This window comes from Neophocaena asiaeorientalis, unplaced genomic scaffold, assembly GCF_003031525.2.
Source record: "Neophocaena asiaeorientalis asiaeorientalis breed wild unplaced genomic scaffold, Neophocaena_asiaeorientalis_V1.1 scaffold118, whole genome shotgun sequence".
In the NCBI taxonomy this organism is placed as follows: Eukaryota; Metazoa; Chordata; class Mammalia; order Artiodactyla; family Phocoenidae; genus Neophocaena; species Neophocaena asiaeorientalis.
The window spans coordinates 9,340,761-9,360,653 of NW_020175528.1; the positions used below are offsets into that span (position 1 = coordinate 9,340,761).

The 19,893-nt window shown below is 41.2% G+C and overlaps 1 protein-coding gene across 1 annotated transcript in view; it reads right to left on the minus strand.

Annotated features, from left to right (window-relative positions):
- Nucleotides 1-6,691: 6,691 nt before the first annotated feature.
- Nucleotides 6,692-19,893, minus strand: part of ANKUB1 (ankyrin repeat and ubiquitin domain containing 1) — a 37,213-nt gene continuing 24,011 nt past the window's right edge. Inside the window, exons 5-6 of the mRNA XM_024768990.1 lie at nt 15,966-16,898; nt 6,692-6,821 (exon numbers count right to left, since the gene is read on the minus strand). Coding sequence (XP_024624758.1) covers nt 6,692-6,821; nt 15,966-16,898 — 1,063 coding nt within the window. The remainder of the gene's footprint in view (nt 6,822-15,965; nt 16,899-19,893) is intronic.

Sequence of the window (19,893 nt, forward strand, 5' to 3'; positions counted from 1 at the left end):
GCTTACTTTAATAATATCAATAGCTAACATTTATTAAGCACTATGTCAGGAACTGTTCATACAGTTAACTTATTTAGAGTTCCCAAGAACCTTATGAGGTAGGTACCATTATTGTTCCCATTAGAGACAATGAAACTGAGAGACAGGTCAAGCAGTTGAAAGTAACTTTTATAGAGGTATTAGTTTGTACAGAGCTGTTGTATACGTTATCTTACTTGATTTATCTTATTTAATATGCTCAATAGCCATGACATCGTTTGTACGGTGCGGGCCATCGTTTGTACAGATGAAGAACCCAAGCTCCAAAGACTATGTCATAAGCCAGTGACAGAGCTGGAAGGAGAAGGTCAGAGCCCTTGATCACCTGCTCCAAAACCCATCATTCTGCACAGGAGGCTGAAAGCTGAAGGTTGGTAACAAGTTCTGTGAGTGATTATAAATTAGGATAAAGACAATGAGGACGAGGAAGACGACGACTACGCTTGTCTTTATTTTTATGTGTTGGGGGCAGTGTGAGAATTTGGTTCCTTTACCAACTCACTCTTCTCACCTGTTGTGGTGCAAATATAAGAGACTACAGAATGGCTAATTGACGGTCTTCAAATCTCACTGTCTTGGTGGGGGAAAGCATGGGGGAAAAGAGAGAGAGAGACAGAGAGAGACTTCACATCTACGGTTGTTTTATCTAGGGATATAGATAGAAAGCTGTCTGTCTATACGTCAAGCTCTCTATACTCCATGTCTCCTGGGCAGAAGCGAAAACTGGAAGAGTTTTTCAGCTGTGCTCTCTGTGTCTACCTCATCCCTTGCATCTGACTGAAACTGAAATTGTTTCCCATACTGGGGCACAGAAAGGCAGGTTTTTAAACTTGTTAGTTAGGTCTTGAAGCAGCCATTTGCAGAGAGAGCCCAATTCTTACTTAGACTATGTTGCAGATCAGCAAAAATGGCATTTTCTGAACAAGGTTTTATACATACATTATTGAGAAAATGTCCATTATATACAGGGAATAAGGAATGCCGAAATGAATTTACAAATAGGTGTAATATTATGCCAATATAAAATAGCATTTCTTCCCTGTGATCTCAGGGACTGAAGTGGGCGTGAAGGTGGGGGCGGGGCAGGGGTGAAGGTAGGAAATAAGGATTAACAGAATGGGGTGGTCAAGGAAGGTGGTCAAAAAGTCAAGTTATAGCTGGGGGAACCAGCCTGGGAGTTAAAACTTCCTACGATGAGGTACAGAGTGACTTTCTGTTACCAAATGTTATGTAGTTGTTTAGAGGTAATTACCTGAGTGAAAAGTCAAAAGTCTAGGTTCCAGATCTGGCTCTGACTCTCACTACCTGTAGGGCCTCCAATAAGTTATTCTTATATGTTATAAATTTAACCTCTTCATTTGTAAAATGGGTATTTTAATGATGACTGTCCTTCTGTGTCATGCAGGGCTGCTACGATGCTCAGATGAGTTAATAAATTCATATTAAGAAATTGATTTTGATGATCAACTTATACACTAAATTAGCAGTAACAGATGATTTGTTAACTGAAACATTTATATTTTATAGGAGCAGATTTTGTGTACATAGGTCATTGGGAATTCCATGAGCATGATCACGCTAAAATCCATTCATTTAATAGAACAAATATTTGTAGAGCAATGACTCAAAGCTCAAGCATATGCTATGCCTTGGCAACTTAGAGATGAATAAAATACTGTCCTTGCCTTCTAGGAGATGATAATAAAGTAAAGGAGACAGTCAAGTAATCTGAATACAGTGTGATGAGTGGTAATACCCGAGGAAGGAACAAAATGACCTGGAGCAAAGAGAAGGTGACACTTAACTTTGATTTAAATAAGATTCAGGTTTAGAATAAATGTCCCATGGTATCCTGTCTATGCTAATAATAATGCTTTACAACTGTATAATATTATAAGAAAATGAGATCTTAATGTCACTGCATGCTATCTTACTAGGGCTAAAGTGAAGAAAGGATAAATACTCTGTAATTTTTCAGTTGATTCTGGCAAGGAACAAGGCTTCATATCAATTGTCCTCTCACATTTTCTCCTTATCATCCTCCACCTCCTTTTTTTCCTCTCATATTTCCCCATATTTCTTTCTTCTTCATAGAAACTCCTGCCCCAGAATCTTTGCACCAGGCACCTCCTTGGTTATGTTTTCAATGATACATAAAATAGTATCCTCTCTTGCAAGGAATCTCAGTTCAATTCAGCACACTGTCAAGAGGAAGGAAGCATGGTGACACCCATCACTCACATGAATTGCCCTCTCATGAGTCTGAGGCTGCCGTCAAATGCGTGAATTAGCTCCTGAATTTTTTTCATTATTTTAGTTAACTTTTTCAACTGGATGATAAAATGCATACAGAAAAGGATACAGAGTCTTAAAAAATACTTCTTGTTGAATTTTCTCAAATTGAACACATCTGTTAACCCAGATCAAGAAATAGAATGTGGGCTTCCCTGGTGGCGCAGTGGTTGAGAGTCTGCCTGCCGATGCAGGGGACACGGGTTCGTGCCCGGGTCCGGGAAGATCCCACATGCCGCGGAGCGGCTGGGCCCGAGAGCCATGGCCGCTGAGCCTGCGCGTCCGGAGCCTGTGCTCCACAACGGGAGAGGCCACGACAGTGAGAGGCCCGCGTACCGCAAAAAAAAAAAAAAAAAGAAGTAGAATGTTACCAGTACCCCAGAACCTTTGCTGTGCCCTCTTCCACTCACTGTCCCCTCTTGCTGTCTCTACAATGAACTAATACCTATATACATGCTGCCTTACAACATCTCTTTGGTATCATCTTTGTATTTTCTTTTGTATTAACCTTCTATGTGCCCCAACACCATAATATCAAACTAGAAACCTAAAGTTATTTTTTTAAATGAGATTTAGATTTTAGGTGCTTCTGACTATTGTAACAGAATCTATCTTAAAAATCTTCCTAGCAAATAGCATCAAAAATATGCAATATTTAAGAAAACAATAAGTGATTTGTAAGACCTCTACACTAAAAACTAAAAATCATTGATGAGAGAAATCATGGAAGACTTAAATGGGGACATATACTATGGATAGAGAAATATATCGTGGGCTGTAATATTCACTATTATTAAGATGTCAGTTGTGACCAATCAGAATCCCAACAGGCTTCTTTATAGAGACCGACAAGTTTATTTTCAAAATCTACTTGGAAGTTCAAAGGACTGAGAATAGCCAAAACAAAGTAGGAAAAAGGACAAAGTTATTCATACTACCTGATTTCAAGGCCCACAGTAAAGCTATAGTAATTAAGACAGTGTGGTTTTAGTATAAGGAAAAATAAATAGGCCAATGGAATGGAATAGAGAGTCTGGAAGTAGATCCATACATATATTGTAAATTGATTTTTGACAAAAGTACCAAGGTATTCAATGAGGGGAAAGAACTTTCAACAACTTATACTAGAACAATTTGATAAACTTATGGAAAAGAATTGACTCTCACCTCACATCACACACACAAAAATAATTAAGGATGGATTATAGACCTAACATAGGAGCTAAAACTGTGAAACATCTAGAAGAAAACAAGAATATCTTCATGAATTTGGGGTAGGCAGAGATTTCTTAGAGAGGAAGCAGAAAACATGAACCATAAAAGAAAAAAATGATAAATTGTACTTCATTAGAGTTAAAAACTTTCATTATCAAAAGACACCATTAATAAAATGAAAAAGAGAGCCACAGATTGGGAAAATATATTTGCAATACATGTATCTGGCAAAGAACTTGTGGGACTTCCCCAGTGGTGCAGTGGTTAAGAATCCGCCTGCCAATACAGGGGACACTGGTTTGATCCCTGGTCCAGGAAGATCCCACATGCTGCGGAGCAACTAAGCCCGTGCGCCACAACTACTGAGCCTGCACTCTAGAATCCAACTACTGAGCCCAAGTGCAGCCAAAAATAAACCAACTTGTATCATGAGTATATTGGAATCTCTGATAAACCAATAATTAAAAGGTAAACAACACAATTTTTAAAAATTTATTTATTTTTGGCTGCGTTGGGTCTTCCTTGCTGCGCACGGCTTTCTCTAGTTGGGGTGAGCGGGGACCACTCTTCGTTTTGTTGCATGGGCTTCTCATTGCGGTGGCTTCTCTTGTTGCAGAGCACGGGCTCTAGGCGCGTGGGCTTCAGTAGTTGTGGCACGAGGGCTTAGTTGCTCCACGGCCTATGGAATCTTCCCGGACCAGGGCTCGAACTGGTGTCCCCTGCATTGGCAGGCGGATTCTTAGCCACTGCACCATCAGGAAAGCACCACAATTTTTTAAACGGACAAAAAACTTGAGTTGACACTTCACAAAAGAAAATGTACAAATGGCCAATAAGCACACAAAAAACATTCAGTGTTATTAGTTATTAAGGAAATGCAAATTAAAACCACGAAATGTCATTTCAAACCCACTAGAATAACTAAAAATCAAAAGTACTAATAACACCACATTTTGGTGGATCTGTGAAGCAGCCAGAATACTTGTATATTGTTAGTGGAAGTGTAAAACAGTAATACCACTTTGGAGAACTGTTAGGTAGTTTCTTATAATGTTAAATGTACATTTACTCTATTACCTAACAATTCCACACCTAGGTGCTTGCCCAAAAGAAAGGAAAGCATATGACCAGAAAAAGACCTTTACAGTAATGTTTAAAGCAGCTTTATTCACAATATCACAAAACTGAAGCAACCCAAAGGTACACACATTTGAATAAATTATGGTGTGCCTACACAATGGAGTACTACTCAATAGTAAAAAAAGATCTACGGAAGACGTGTATGGAGGAAGTACAGATATTGGAGTTATTAGACCTGTACTCTAAAATAACTATGAATAATATGTCCAAAACATTAGATGACAGATAAAGTATTTATTTAATCAGAGAAGTAGAAACTGTCAAGAAATTAACAAATTAGAAAGCAAATATACAACATAAAGAATAAACAAAAGATTCATTGTAGAAAACTAGTAAAATTGACAAAATCATTACAAGACTGACTATTCATGACAAAAATAAAATAGAGAGGGCAAAAGATACAAATATCGGGAATGAAAAAAGGGATATCACTACATAGAGAAAAAGGAAAACAATGTACTACTAATACATACAACAATGTAAATGAGTCTCAAAAGATTAAGTTGAGCAAAATAACCCAGACATAAAAGTAAACAACTATATGATTCCTTTAATTGGGAAATGTTATGCATGGAGGTAGAAATCAGCATAGCAGGAATTCTTGGTGGCGCAGTGGTTATGAATCCGCCTGCCAATACAGGGGACATGGGTTCGAACCCTGGTCCAGGAAGATCCCACATGCTGCAGAGCAACTAAGCCCGTGCGCCGCAAGTACTGAGCCTGTGCTCTAGAGACCGTGAGCCACAACTACTGAGCTCACGTGCCACAACTACTGAAGACCGTGCGCCTAGAGCCTGTGCTCCACAACAAGAGAAGGCACTGCGATGAGAAGCCTGTGCACCACAACGAAGAGTAGCCCCTGCTCGCCGCAACTAGGGAAAGGCCGTGCGCAGCAACGAAGACCCAATGCAGCCCAAAATAAATAAATAAGATAAATAAATTTATTAAAAAAAAGAAATCAGAATAGCAGGTGTCTATATGGATTAAGATATTCTTAGATAGGAGCCTGAAGGAACTTTCTGGGGCAATAGAAGTGTTCACATCTTGATTGCTGTTAGTTACACAGATATATATATTAGTTAAAGCCATTGATTTAAGATCTTTGCAATTTACTGTATGAAAACTCTACCTCAATTTTTAAAAATAAATTTATTTATTTTTTAATTTATTTTTATTTTTGGCTGCATTGTGTCTTTGTTGCTGTGCATAGTCTTTCTGTAGTTGTGGCATGCAGGCTTCTTGTTGCGGTGGCTTCTTTTATTGTGGGAGCACAGGCTCTAGGCACACAGGCTTCAATAGTTGCAGCACATGGGCTCAGTAGTTGTGGCTCATGGGCTCTAGAGCACAGGCTCAGCGGCCATGGCGCACGGGCTTAGTTGCTCCGCAGCATGTGGGATCTTCCCAGACCAGGGCTCGAACCCGTGACCCCTGCATTGGCAGGTGGATTCTTAACCACTGTGCCACCAGGGAAGCCCTCTACCTCAATTTTTAAAAATTAATAGCAAGCAGTGTTTTAGCAGAAATTCAAAAGATGTCTGAGACCAGTATTAGACTTAGATGGTATTTATAACTCTCATAGGGACTTGCCCTATATAGAATTTTTTAAGTTAATTTTTTACTATGTACTACATTCATATGGTTTAAGAAACAAAAAGTATTTTTAAAAATCCCAGGAAAGCAAAAATAAGAGAAAGTAAACATTCTTGCTCATGTCCTTGTTTCCCACCTTCCCAGTTGCCCTACCCTGTTGGCAACTACTATTCTTAGTTTCTTATGAATTCTTCCTCAGCCTCTTTATGCAAAAACAAATGCCCTAAATTTTCACTTTGCGTGATGGAGTCCAAGGAAACATGATGTTAAACATTAAATAACCTGTTGATAGTCATGTAGCATCAGAACTGTTATTAGAAATTCCAACATTAAAACTGTTATTAGAAATGTTAGCATTAGAACTAGAAGTTCTATTTGACCAGGTCTTCACCCAAACTGGGATTGTCATGACTTTTCAAAGCAAAATTTCTGGAGGATTTTCACACGCTGTCAGGCCTCCTTGGGTAGTCAGGTTAGAAATGCTCTTTTTCGCTAGGACTCTTGCTATTCCTAACTGCTGAAGCCATCGTTTCTCTTTAAAGGCACTGTAAGAAAACAGAACATAATTTATAAGGAGGTCCATTCTTGTCCCCATTTATAGCTAAAATGATGGAACTCTTTAGGTTGATTTTGTAGCTGTGGCTAATTTATCTTGTCATATGAGGAGGTAAAATAGGAAAGAGGAATCTTTCTAAATCCAGTTCCTTGTGAAGCAGTGGGAATGATATTTTCCCAAGGCAATACCGGAAGCTTAGCACCCACAGCTAGAAATAGAAAGCCACTCAATGTCATAGAATTCTCTGGGTTGAAACTTTTTTTTTTTGGCTGTGCTGCACAGCTTGTGAGACCTTAGTTCCCCGACCAGGGATTGAACCCTGGCCACAGTAGTGAAAGCCCAGAATCCTAACCACTAGGCCATCAGGAAACTCCCAAACCTTTTTCTAACTATTCCCCAGGCATCCCTATACATACTGACCTATTCCCCCTCTCCTTCTTTCCCACCACAAATACATTTTTTCATTGGTAAGATATTAGGTATTTTGATAGCCTTTAACTGAAATGCAATGCAACAACGTTTTGTGATAGTTATTCTCTGGCTGTATGCTAACAAAAACATAAATTTGAATATGATTGCTCCTACTTTGTAGGATGCGAATGTGATTTACTACAGAGGGGTTTTACATTTCCTTGAATGTTGGGGTCCTCTGAGGTCTTATCCTTTGTCCTCCTCTCTCTCTGCACCCTCACTGGGAGGCTTTATTTACTAATTGCTTCAACTCCCATATTCATGACTCCCAAATCACAACCTTTCCAAAAAGATGCATATCTCCAATTATCAAATAAAATCATTTGATAATTGGACATCCCCCACACTACCAATTTACATATCTTTTATCTTCTTCCTAAACTTGTCCCTTTCAGTATCCTTGTTCTAACACAGTGATGTTACTCTTCTCACCATCTCCAAAGCCAGAAACAAAACTCATTCCTCCTCTGTCCACCACTAAGCCCAATTAGCGATAACATTTTGTACATTATTCCTCAGAAATATCTGTCATATTTGGCCTTTCCCCTCTTCCCTAATTACTGCTGTTCCAGTCCAGGTCTTTATTGCCTCTTGTTTCTCTTATTGCAGAGTCTCCTAACCCTATTGTAGTCCTTCCACACCCTTAGTATTACTTATTTCCAGTGACTCTTCTACACATCTCCACCATATTTGTCTTCAAAAATAAACAAAAACTGATTATGTGATTTGTTTGATAAAAAAGAACTTCTGTGATCTTCCTACCTACTTCCTCCCCCATGGAAAAATATAAGAAGCAAACTGTCCATTTGGACCCACAAAATGCCTCTCAATGTAGGTGTAATTTACCTTGCCAGTCTCATCTCCAGCCACTTCCTCCCTATCCCCTAAAATGCCTTTTGCAAATCCACTTACTTTCCTGAAAACTAAATTTCTTTCTTACCCTTTCACAAAACAGTGTCTTAGACCATGTAGCCACCTTTACCTGGCTCCTTTTTCTGACCACCACCCCTTTCGTGTGGAAAGTCTCATAGATTTAAAGGGCTTTCTTTCACTCAATCTATTAAGAGCAACCTTGCGTAAAAGTACCTTAGTGTTTCAAACATTTGAACTAGATCCAAGTCTGGCTGATTCATCTTTAATCTTCTGGATTAACTCCTTGCTTTACCTCAATGACTGTGTCTCCTTGGGCCCTCTAAATGGGGTTAACTCATCAACGCTGTCCATATATTCAAGTCCTATGCCATAAGGAAATCACTCAGACACCTTTAGCCTTTCTCCGTATCCCACCCGAATTGATTTAAAGTCCTCTCTCTCCCTTTCTGTCGCATATCTAGCTCCTCCCTAAGCTTACTGCTTGTCTTGATTCTCTCCCTGGCATTTGAACTCTGGCTTTTCTGTGTTTATTCAAAAACTGTTTATTGAGCACTTACTATATGTTGTTAAAAAACAAAATTCAACTGAGTAAATTTCAAGATATAATTTGCTTTATTCAACTATTTGTGAGTCAGGCAGCATCCCATGCAGAAAGGAGCTCCAAAGAGCTGAATAATTTGGGAGACTTTTATAGGTAGAAGGGGTCAGGGACAAGGAAAGAGCCATTACCTCATCTTTTTTTGGGGGATCGCAGGGTTTTATCAGATAGGTTACCTTACTACTGCTGACCAGGAAATTCCAGATTGACTATTTTAAGACTAGGAGAGAGGTTGACATTGCAATTAGGTTAGATATTAAATCTTGGTTTGCTGATGTGGGGCTTAGCACAAGGGACTCCATTTTGGGCCTATTGTCTCTTTTTTTAAACAATACCAAGCACTGTTCTACGTGCTGAAGAAACAAAGAGTGAACAAAACACACAAGGTCCCTGCCTTCATGGAACTTAGATTCTAGTGGGGAGGCATATACACAAATAGAAGGCTAATATAATACTGTAATGGCTCTGTGAATAAAAACAAGACAGGGTTGGCAGGAGGGGATACAGGCCGGTACCTCCCAGGTCAGTTTTTTCTCTAAGAGCCTCTGCCTCTTTGCCAGCCCAGACCCCCCTGAGTGTGTGAAAGTGGCCTAACTTAGGCATTTTGTCCTTGAGTCATCATTTTCTGGGTTCCTGGAACTTACCCAGGAAAGCCAAATGTGGTTACATCAGTCTGGCATGCAAAGACAGCAAGCATACTCATCAACAGGGTTGCCTTGCTACAGCATCATTTTGCTTCCATCAGCTGGGCTCTCGCTTGGACTCTGTGAACATTAGGCCCTGCTGCAAATATGTCTGTAAGCTCCTGGGAAGACCTGGGATTTCCTATAGCTGCCCATATCTCTCTAAAGAGCACTATGGACAGTGCTGCTTCAGCAGTGGCTGGGAGTCTCTGTGAGCCCAGAACCTCACCCCTGCTTTGATTATCTCCAAAGACAAGAGTCCTTCCATCCACCCTGCCCCTCATTCCTTATCATATGCAATCTACCACCACATCCTATCAATTTCTTTCTTATATTTGTCTCCAACCCATTTACTTCTCTCCATGACTCCTATAGTGCAGTCTCCTACCATCTCTGCCCTGGACTCCTATCTGGACTTCCAGAATCCATTCTTGTTCTCCTACACTGAAGCCAAAGTGGTCTTAAAAAATCCAAAGCTGATCAGGTCAAACCATTCGATGCTCTCTCCTTGTTTTTAGGGTAAAATAGCCCAGGTCTTCTTATGGAGCCCTGCCTACCTCTCCATGTTTGTCTTGTACCTCTCTTCTCTCCCTTTGCTCTAGCATATCTTCCCATTTCATAACTTCCCCATAAGCTCGAGCCACAAGGCCTTTGCACAAGCTCTTTCCTCTACCTGGAGCACTGCATTCTTCCTTCCCATCCTTCAGATCTCAGCTCAGACATTTTCTTAGGGAGGTCAAGGTCTATGTCAGACTTCCATAGAACCTCTCTCTCCAAGTTCCTCTCCTTCATAGCACTTTCCCCAGTTAGCCTGGGTGATAATGCCCATCACACCAACTAAACGGTTTGCCTCACAAAGAGCAGGACTGTATCTGTATTTGCTCTTGACTGTATAGGGTGACCAACTGTCCTGATTTGCCCAGGCCTCAGGGATTTCTCAGGAAACAGAACTTTCAGTGCTAAAACTAGGAAAGTTACCATCATACCTCCAGCTCAATAAATGTTGGTTGAATGAATAACCATTAGTAACCACTAACTGGGCCATCAGCCCAACCACCTAACTGAATCTCAGTGTTTCTTTTCAGCATAGAAGTCCCAGCTTAGGGAGGAAAGAATGGTATAACTATATCCACCTCTCCCTGACCTCTATGCATTCATTAAACACCTATTTATTGAGCCCTTACTGTATGCCAGGCGCTGTGCTAAAGATATAAAAGTGAACAGAGGAAACAAGGTTCTTGCCCACCTGAATGGGTCACGGATTCAGGGTCCTCAACTGGAGGGCAAGGCCTGGGCATGCAGCATTGGACAAGCTAGGCTGGGAGGCTGAACCCTCAGGTTTCAGTCAACTCTGTGACTCGTGTAAGCTGAAGGTCCAGCTCATGTCTCCCTTTGCTGTTCTTGTGGGCTCTCTCATCAAAGCAGAACTGAGGAGATGATGTGATGCAACTGGTCTCCTAAACCTAGTGCTCAGGAATGCACAAGAACGGTGCCCTGCTCAATGCCTGTGCTTTCCTAGGGCTCACGTGCTCATCTATGCAAAATGGCAGGCTTGCCAGTAAAGGGAGGTCAGCAGAGCCTTAGCCCCTGCTTCCACTGTACCCCAGTCCCTTAGGAAGGGGGTGGGGTTGGGGGAGAGACAGGGAGAGGGAGAGGGTAGTTTATATCCCGGAGGAATCAAAGAGAGAAAATACCTGCCCCATACCCATTGCAAGGTAAACTTGGAAAGTACAGGGCAGGCCTTTTTCTACAAGGGCCAGCAACTGAATTGTACCAAACTGTTCTTGGGGGCAGGGGTACTACTGACAGTTTCTTCTCGGGGAAGGGTGATTTATAACACAGTAGCACACAAGCTGACCCTTAGAGACTTTGTCAGGTCCTCTTCTTCACTCCTTCACTACAACTCCCTCTGAGCCTTGGCCCCTCCTAGCTGTAGATATGTAATTCACTCAAAAGTAGCCTCTCATACTGTATAGATCGGTACAATTTGCTACAACCTTTCAGGAAGTTAACTTAGTATGTATATGTCCTTTGAATAAGCAATTTCACTTCAGTGAAAGTGTCCTATAGAAATACTTTCATAAATGACTAAGTATTACACATAAAAGGATATATTGCACCACTGTTATCATGGTGAAAAATGGAAACAACCTGAATGTAAATCAAGAGAGGACTGGTTAAATAACTTATTATACATGGACGCAGTGGAATAGTAGGCAGCCACTAAAAAGGACAAGGTAGTTCCTTCTCCCTAGCGTAGAAAGATTTGATGGTTATGTCTAAGAGATGTATATTTGGGAACATAAATGCAGTAAAATCCCTTTTAGGATGAAAAGGGCATGCACACATACATATCTCACATACATATATTGAGATACATGGAAAAGTTCTAGGAGGCTACACATAGTAATAATGATGCCTTCTGGGGAGACGGATGGGATTCATGAGAGGGGAGAGGAGTGGGGCTGGAGGATGGATGGAGACTTTCATGGTTACTTTATACATTCCCATGTTGTTCGGATGCTTCCCAGAAAGCACATATTACTGTATTTTCTAATTAAAATTCTTTTTAAAAATATATTTATTTGGTTGCATGGGGTCTTAGTTGTGGCAGGCGGGCTCCTTAGTTGCAGCACCTGGGCTCCTTAGTTGTGGCAGGTGGGCTCCTTACTTGTGGCTCACCTGCTCCTTAGTTGTGGCTCACAGGCTCCTTAGTTGTGGCATGTGAACTCTTAGTTGTGGCATGCATGTGGGATCTAGATCCCCAACTAGGGATCGAACCTGGGCACCCTGCATTGGGAGTGTGGAGTCTCATCCACTGCGCCACCAGGGAAGTCCCTTAAAATTCTTTTTTTAAGGGAAAATATTACATTGCCCAGCTTTCTGCTCTACACCAACACTGCCTTCAGGCCAAACAGACTTCTTGTCCGCCTCCTCATTTGTTTTCATCTCCCCTCAGACTCTCCTTTGCTCCTACAATCCACAACAAATAGAGCGCTTATCAAAAGGAGTTTGGGGAGGAGTTACTCCTGTATCAAGAGTGAGACTTAGGGGCATGACCAGGCCAAGCAGGTTTATTCCCTGTATTCACCTTCCAAGGCTGAGGCAAACACCCTCATCAACCACAGTGGTTTAAACTTGTGGCAAGGTTCCCCTGCCCCATCCTTGGTACTTTTCATCAAAACGAAACAAAACAAAACAACACAGAGAGGTCTGCTTTTATCAGGAGCATGGGAGCCCATCAGAGTCACCACTGGGGACTGTCACCTATTCTCAGTGCACTCAGGACACTGAAGCTTCTGGACCAATCCTCCATATCTGAATCTCTACTAAGCTGGACTTCCAAGTTGCATCAACCTCACTGGAATCAGACAATAGGCAGTAAGGAAGACAAGTTTTCTGGACACACCTTGTAAATATTCTTTGATCTGTATAAAGCTGACACCATCTTCTGGGGAATGAGACTCAATCTGGCCTGAGTTACTATCCTCTCCACACCAGCCACATGCACCAACCCAGCACTGGATCTGAGCTAACTGTAGCAATACTCTCTTGGAGTCAACCCTCACAGGTATATTTTTGTGAATCTAAAGGTGGAGTTCCAGCAAGTGCTCTCACATGACACCAGATGAGATGTCTGGGGTCCTGGTTTGGGAGGCCACCCTTCCCACACAATCAGCAGCATCAGATGGATCCACCCTGACCCAATTCCCCCAGGTTAGCACCAGGAAGGATTAGTTAGGTTCTTCCCCATCTCCTGGCTATGATACTACCTTGATGATGGTGGGCCCAGCCTTCAAGATAGCGCATGTCCACTCCTTACGTTTTGGCACAAGAGCTGTACTGGTCCTTTAGTGGTAAGTGCTCAGACCACCTAGCTGCTTGGCTTGACTGGTGACTTCAGGTGGACATGGGTGCTTTCATGACTCCTTTGAGGGGACAATGAGCCAGGTCAGAAAGAGCCCTGCAGGCGCATGAGGCATGCAGGTCCCCCCATCCCTCCACAGCCCACCAGCAGAGGGATATGGGACAGATCCTGGGATAGATACAGTGGAAAGGGGAGAAAACAGATGGGAAGGCAGTAGAGAATACAAACAGAGGGAAGAGAAAAGCACTGGGAAAAGAGAAACAATATAATTGGAAAGATTTGCTAGGAGTAACTTTGCCAGAGGAAGTGAACAATCAGACTGACCACCCCTCCTCCTATGAGCAAACCCTTGCCCGCTACAGTGGAAGCATGGAGTCCTAACCACTGGACCGCCAGAGAATTCCCTGCACTAACCTTTTTGTTGAATGAAATGTTTTCCCCACCAAGTCCTTTCTCAACCTTGAAATTGCTTCCCCATGATAACTCCAATACTTATGAAGTGTACTTGCAAAAACAGCACACTAGTGTAACCTCTTGGGAAAACTGTGTGGAAGTGTTTACTAAAGCTAACCCTATGACCTAACAATTCCATTCCTAGTTATAGAGTCAAGTGAAATGAATGCAAATGTCCACCAAACTTATATACAAGAATAATCATAGAGTGTTCTTCAAAATAGCCCCAAATTAGTTACAACTCAAATGCCCCTCAATAGGAGATTGGATAGAGATGTGGAATACTACATAAAAATGGAATGCTATACAGAAATAAGAAGAATCAATACATGCAAAAACATGAATGAATCTCACAGACAATTTGTTGCACAAAAAAGCCAGACATGAAAGATACATAACATATGGTGCCCTTTATATGAAAGTCAAGAAGGGGCAAAACTAACCTCATTGATAGAGATCAGAATAATGGTTATATCTGGGAGGGGTCATTGACTGGCAAGGAGCATGAAGGAACTTTTTTGGGGTGCTAGAAATATTTTGCAATTGATCTGAGTGGTTGTTACATGCATGTATGCAAATATAAAAATTCAGGGACTTCCCTGGTGGCACAGTGGTTAAGACTCCACGCTCCCGATGCAGGTGGCCCAGGTTCGATCCCAGGTCCGGGAACTAGATCTCACACACGTGCTGCAACTAAGAGTTCGTGTGTCACAACTAAGGAGCCCATGTGCCCAACTACGGAGCTGGCGAGCCACAACTAAGGAGTCTGCGAGCCACAACTACAGAGTCAGCCTGCGCAACTAAGACCTGACGCAACCAAATAAATAAAAAATAAATTAATTAAAAAAAAAATTTAAAAAGCCATACATGTGAGATTAGTGCTGTTTATGCATTTAACTCTATATATCACAACTCAGTTCCTCCCCAAGAAAGCACCACACACAATAGACACTGGCAGCCTTTCACCCAAAACCACATACATGGCCACCTTAACTACAGATACATTGGCACATTTCCATTGTGCCTAGCACTGCACTGGGCCATAATAGGCATTTTTTTGGATGTTTAAAAAATGAAATCATTTTTAATGTGCATCTTTTGATAAAACTGATCAGTATTTCCTTACGTTTACAGGCTGATTTTAAGATGGATTATATAATTTTTTCAATTAATAATTTCCTGGTCTTTTTCTATAATTTTAGGTTATCTTTTTATACATTCTAGTCAGAGATATCTCATAAATTACAAAGATTGAAGCTGTTAAGCAGTTTCTTCATCTTTTCTCAACCTCATCATGCCGTATGCTGAAGTTTGCATTTTATAGCTCATCACTATGGCAATTATTCTCACCACTAGGTGGCAGCAACCTAGCTGAAATAAAGTAGATCTGAAATAAAGACCAATACAGAAAGGCAACTAAAACAAACTAGCTTTATTTTTTCTTTCCTTCTCATTATATCGAGTAAGGGGAAAAATCGTTCATAAATCTATATTTTCACTGTAATACTGGCACCCAATAATACCTCATAAGTATTTATCTTGAGATCTAATCAGAGTAGTGTTTTCAGTGAAATCTGATGACCAATATATAAAATTTTATTTTATGAAATGAATGTGCCCAAAAAATCCACTTCCAGCACACTTGTTTATATCTTTAAATGTGATAATGGATTACTTTTTAAACTTACCTTAAATATTAATATCAATTCTATCACCCTATCCAATATAGCTCTCCCCCGGCCTGTATTTCTTGTCTATAAGTCAACTGAAGTTTTTTTGATTCAGTTTGTCATTAAATTGTTCTTTTCTTTCCTTCCACTTTCATTACCATCCAGGCTTCCATGACACTTTTGATGTCTCCCAGATTTCAAGTTTCCCCCTTATCCCTTTAATTATAATTAACAATTTCTTTTACTTTTTTTTTTTAAAAAAACAAGTGACCTTGTTAATTGATACAACTCCTTTCTTCCTGAAAATTTGACAAGTAGAATACTACATGGATTGGCCAATAAAATCAGTTCATTTTGTCCTAGAACAAGGCTAGGTCCTTGAAGCTGGGTACTGATGCACAGGAAAAACCTGTGCTATACTACATGGCATGCTAGTGTGATGGCTTCATAGACCATTCCTCCCCTAGACCTGCCCTATTAAAGGTTTATCCTTGTTTGTTTGAAGAGAAAACCTTACCTGGCCACAGCTAAGTAGTAGATGGCATTCTCCCTTGGAGTCCTTCCACTGTGCTCTGAGAAAGATGCAAAGGAGGATCTGAGTAAAAAGTTGGCACTGGGTGTTGCATAGTAAAAAGATGGGTGTGAATAGCTCACTCTTGAAACTGGAGGGAGGGGGACTTGGGGGAGATATGTATTTTTTATGAGCTTTTCTTTTTTCCTAGCTGTGGCAGTAATTTTTTTCCGATTTTGTTGTTTTTGTAATTCAAAGAACGTATTTGCATCTACCAGCGGAGGAAATTTGAGTGTTTGTTCTCTTGTGTCCTGCTGTGAAATTACCACAGGATTGACACGTTTCCTGCTTACAGTTTGCTCCCTGAGAGGCGGTAGTTTGCCCACAGTGCCTTGTGAGTCCTTGTTCTCAGCCTTATGCCAGCTCTTGGAGGTCATTTTGGGTTTGGTGAAACCATCCACCATCACAACGTCTCCAACTTTGGCTCCAAAGACCCTTGCTCCGCAAAGCTGGCCTTTATTAAGGTTGTGACTCTGAGCTCTGAGTACCCATTGTTTTATTTTAATGTAAATCCTCATGGGGACTGAGATTTTCAGAAAAGAAACAGTGGACCACATTTTACTCAGTAAATATAATACGCAGTCTTTATGCTTGTGTTTGAACGCAATGGTAAGGGGAGTTTGTCCCGCTGCGTTTTTGCATTCCAGGCACAGCACGCTGCAGTTGACAAAAGCCTTCAGAATCAACAGTTGGCCCGCTTCTGCGGCTGCATGAATGGGGCATTTAGAGACATCTGCGTGAAGGGCTTCATGGCACCAAGCTCGGTAGGGGTGCACGCCGACCATCTCGTGGGGCCGCACACCCTGCTTCAGGGCCCATTCAGTGAGCTCAGTGTGCCCGTAAAAGGCGGCGATGTACAGGGCAACCCTTTTCTGATACCTGAATGAATGAAACAAGCGAGAATGGGGCTGTTTAGTAAGTCAGCAAACAGGCAAAGGTAGTTACACTAAATACCCACAAAGCATTCTAGTTAAAATATTTATTTCTTCCTTACTTTTACCTTCCTAACTTTTAAAAGTATTTTCAGAAAAGGTCTATAGTAATACACAGGTTAAACTGCACAGGTCCTGCTTATACACATTGTCCTATTGTGTACATATAAATAATTCAAACTGGTTTCCTTGGAGCAGTGTTTTCCTTTACGAAAATCTAATGCTCAAGATAAATATCAAGCTTTATATTCACTGGGGAAGCACAGGAAGAAATTCAGTACATTTTAGAAATTTGAATGCTTTGTATGTTTGTTTGCTTTGTCTTTTCTAACACCTCCTCTTATCCCCCTACGGGATTTTCCTCATGCAGTGCTTAGCAGTCTTTTTATTCCATATGTTGGAGGTGGCCTATGCTCTCTTCCAAACCCTCTAGTAGCTTCCGGCTGTAACTGAAATTCTAACTCTTCATCTTGGCCTTCAGGGCACCTGTCACCTGGACCCTGCCCCAGCTCCTGCCTCACTTCCTGCCACTCCCCTTCTCTTTCACTGAACTATAGCCACACTGGCCTTCCTGCCATCCCCATCCTTCCAATTTCCCATCAGGCACAGATTGAATGATGGGTGAAGACTATTCAGAGAAATAAGAATTAGGGAGGCAAAGCTAGACAGGGTTCCATCGGGTTTCGTCCAGGATTTACTTGGGCAAGGCTCTCTGTGACCTCATGGTAGAGATGGAGGCCAGATAGCTGGTATCGTCCAAAATCTGCATATAACTAACTCTCCCGTCTCTGACTGCATGCTCACCACACCATAATTTTCAGGTGTATGTGGCATCCCGTGTAATTTTCCTGCATAAGAGAGATGGTCTGCCCAGAACATGTGGGTTTCTAGGACCCTCTGACAGATTATAACTAATTAGAATTATACATTAATATGCTGGCCTTTTGGTTCACATATCAATTTCGTCTGAAATTCACTAGTGCAGATCAGCAACTCTGAATTTGATTTGGGGAGAAGAGCCCCTCCTGCATGGACTAACTGGACTTTGCTTTCATCCTCAACACGCATGTTGTGGGAACTAGAGCACTCTTGTTACCAAGACTGGTTGATTCTGCCTCCTAAATGATCTTTTCACAGTCTGTCCTCTTAGCCCCACCTCTGCTGTCATAAGCCTAGCTCAGGCTGCCGTTTGCTTTGGACTATTTTCCTGTCTCCCTGTCGGCCTCTATTCCCCACATTGCAGTCAGAGCCAATATTCTAAAATGCAGATCTCATCATGGCCTTCAATGTCTTCCCAACATTTAAACGATAAAAATCCAAATCCTTCACATTCCTACAGGGGCCTGCATGAGCTGGCCTCTTCTTATCTTTCCAGCCCCTGGCCACTAGCTTCCTCTTACTCTATCATCTACCATTTGGAACTTCTTTCAGTTCTTTGAATCCTTTCTCTTGCCCCCTGGGTTTTTGTACGTGTGGTTCTATCTGTTTTGAGACATTTTTATTCTTCTCCCTACTGTTTACCTGAGTGTCAGCCCTTCAAGTCCCTTTCTCGGGGTGCTTTACGTGATCCCCTACAGTTGTCCATACTATACATTCCCATACCTTCTTGCACAATGCCCATGTCATAACAATTTTCACACTGAATGGTAACAGCGACACCTAACATTTGTATCCTCCTTACCATGTGCCAGGTGGCCCTCTAAGTTCCTTATAATACTAGCTCATTTAATCTCTAAAGTAGTTCTATGAGATAGGTACTATTATTTTCCCCATTTTAAAGACGAGGAAACGGAGGTACAGGATGACTACTTGCTTAAGTTTACACGACTAAACACTGAGGGGGTGGGGCTTTGAACCTAGGTAGATGAGCACTGGAGTTTGTACTCCCAGACATTTTGCAGTTCTGTTTCTCCAGGAATTGGTTACCTGTTTTCTGTTTCCCCTACTGGACTATAAATTTGCTAAAGGCAGGGACCATATCTTGTTTATTGCTTTCATAGTACATAGTACATACATTGTTGATTGGGTGGAGGAATAAAAGGAGCTTTTCACTCTGATCATATGCATATCGTGTTTATATTCTCTGAGCTCTTAGATTTTATTTAAAGATTAAGTGGAAATTGTTAAGTACATGAGCACTAGAGTTATTAAATTGTGGGGATCTAAAACCCAGTTGTGCCCTTGCTAGCTGTGTGACATTGGGCAGATTTCCTAAGTCAGTTTCCTTATCTGTAAAATAAGATAAAATAGTATTCATCTCATAAAAGTGTTATAAGTATAAAATTAGTTAATAAATATAACACAATGCTACAAAGTACTCAGTACGTATGCACTATTAAAAGTAACAATGCAACAGCTATTTCTTTGGATTCAGAGCAAAGAAAGAAAAGAGAGAATTATAATTATCCCCAAATATAAATTAGTTTTAAATGTTTAAATATTTTGTAAAATTGCAAAAGCTGGTTTTCCAATCTGTCACTTCACAGAGCCCGTAGAGCTCCTGCTGAGCGTGTGTGCTTCTGTAAAGTATGACTAAATCACCACAAGGGGGCACTGTTCTAAATACCACTGAATTAAAACCTAAAGGGTAATGCAGTTTATGCACCTGGGAAGCTGCTGGCTGCAGAGATATGTTAAAATGCCCACCTGCTTCTCTGAGCCGACCCTCCTCCACTGCCCCAGCAGCATGTGTTACACTTCATGTGTGGCAAAAGTATGAATGTGTGAATTAGATGGGATTTGAAAAGTTACATGATAGCTTAGGAAGAGGTAGGCAATGTTTTCAGCCAATCAATAAGCAATTAGTGGTTTTTAGAATAATTGAATGTGAGAGTGGCAAGGCACTTATTCTGATATCCTTTACAAACTGCCGATAAAAGTCTAATATCCAAACCAAACTGAAGTCGTGCATTTAGGTAGTGTTTCCTGATGAAAGTCTACCT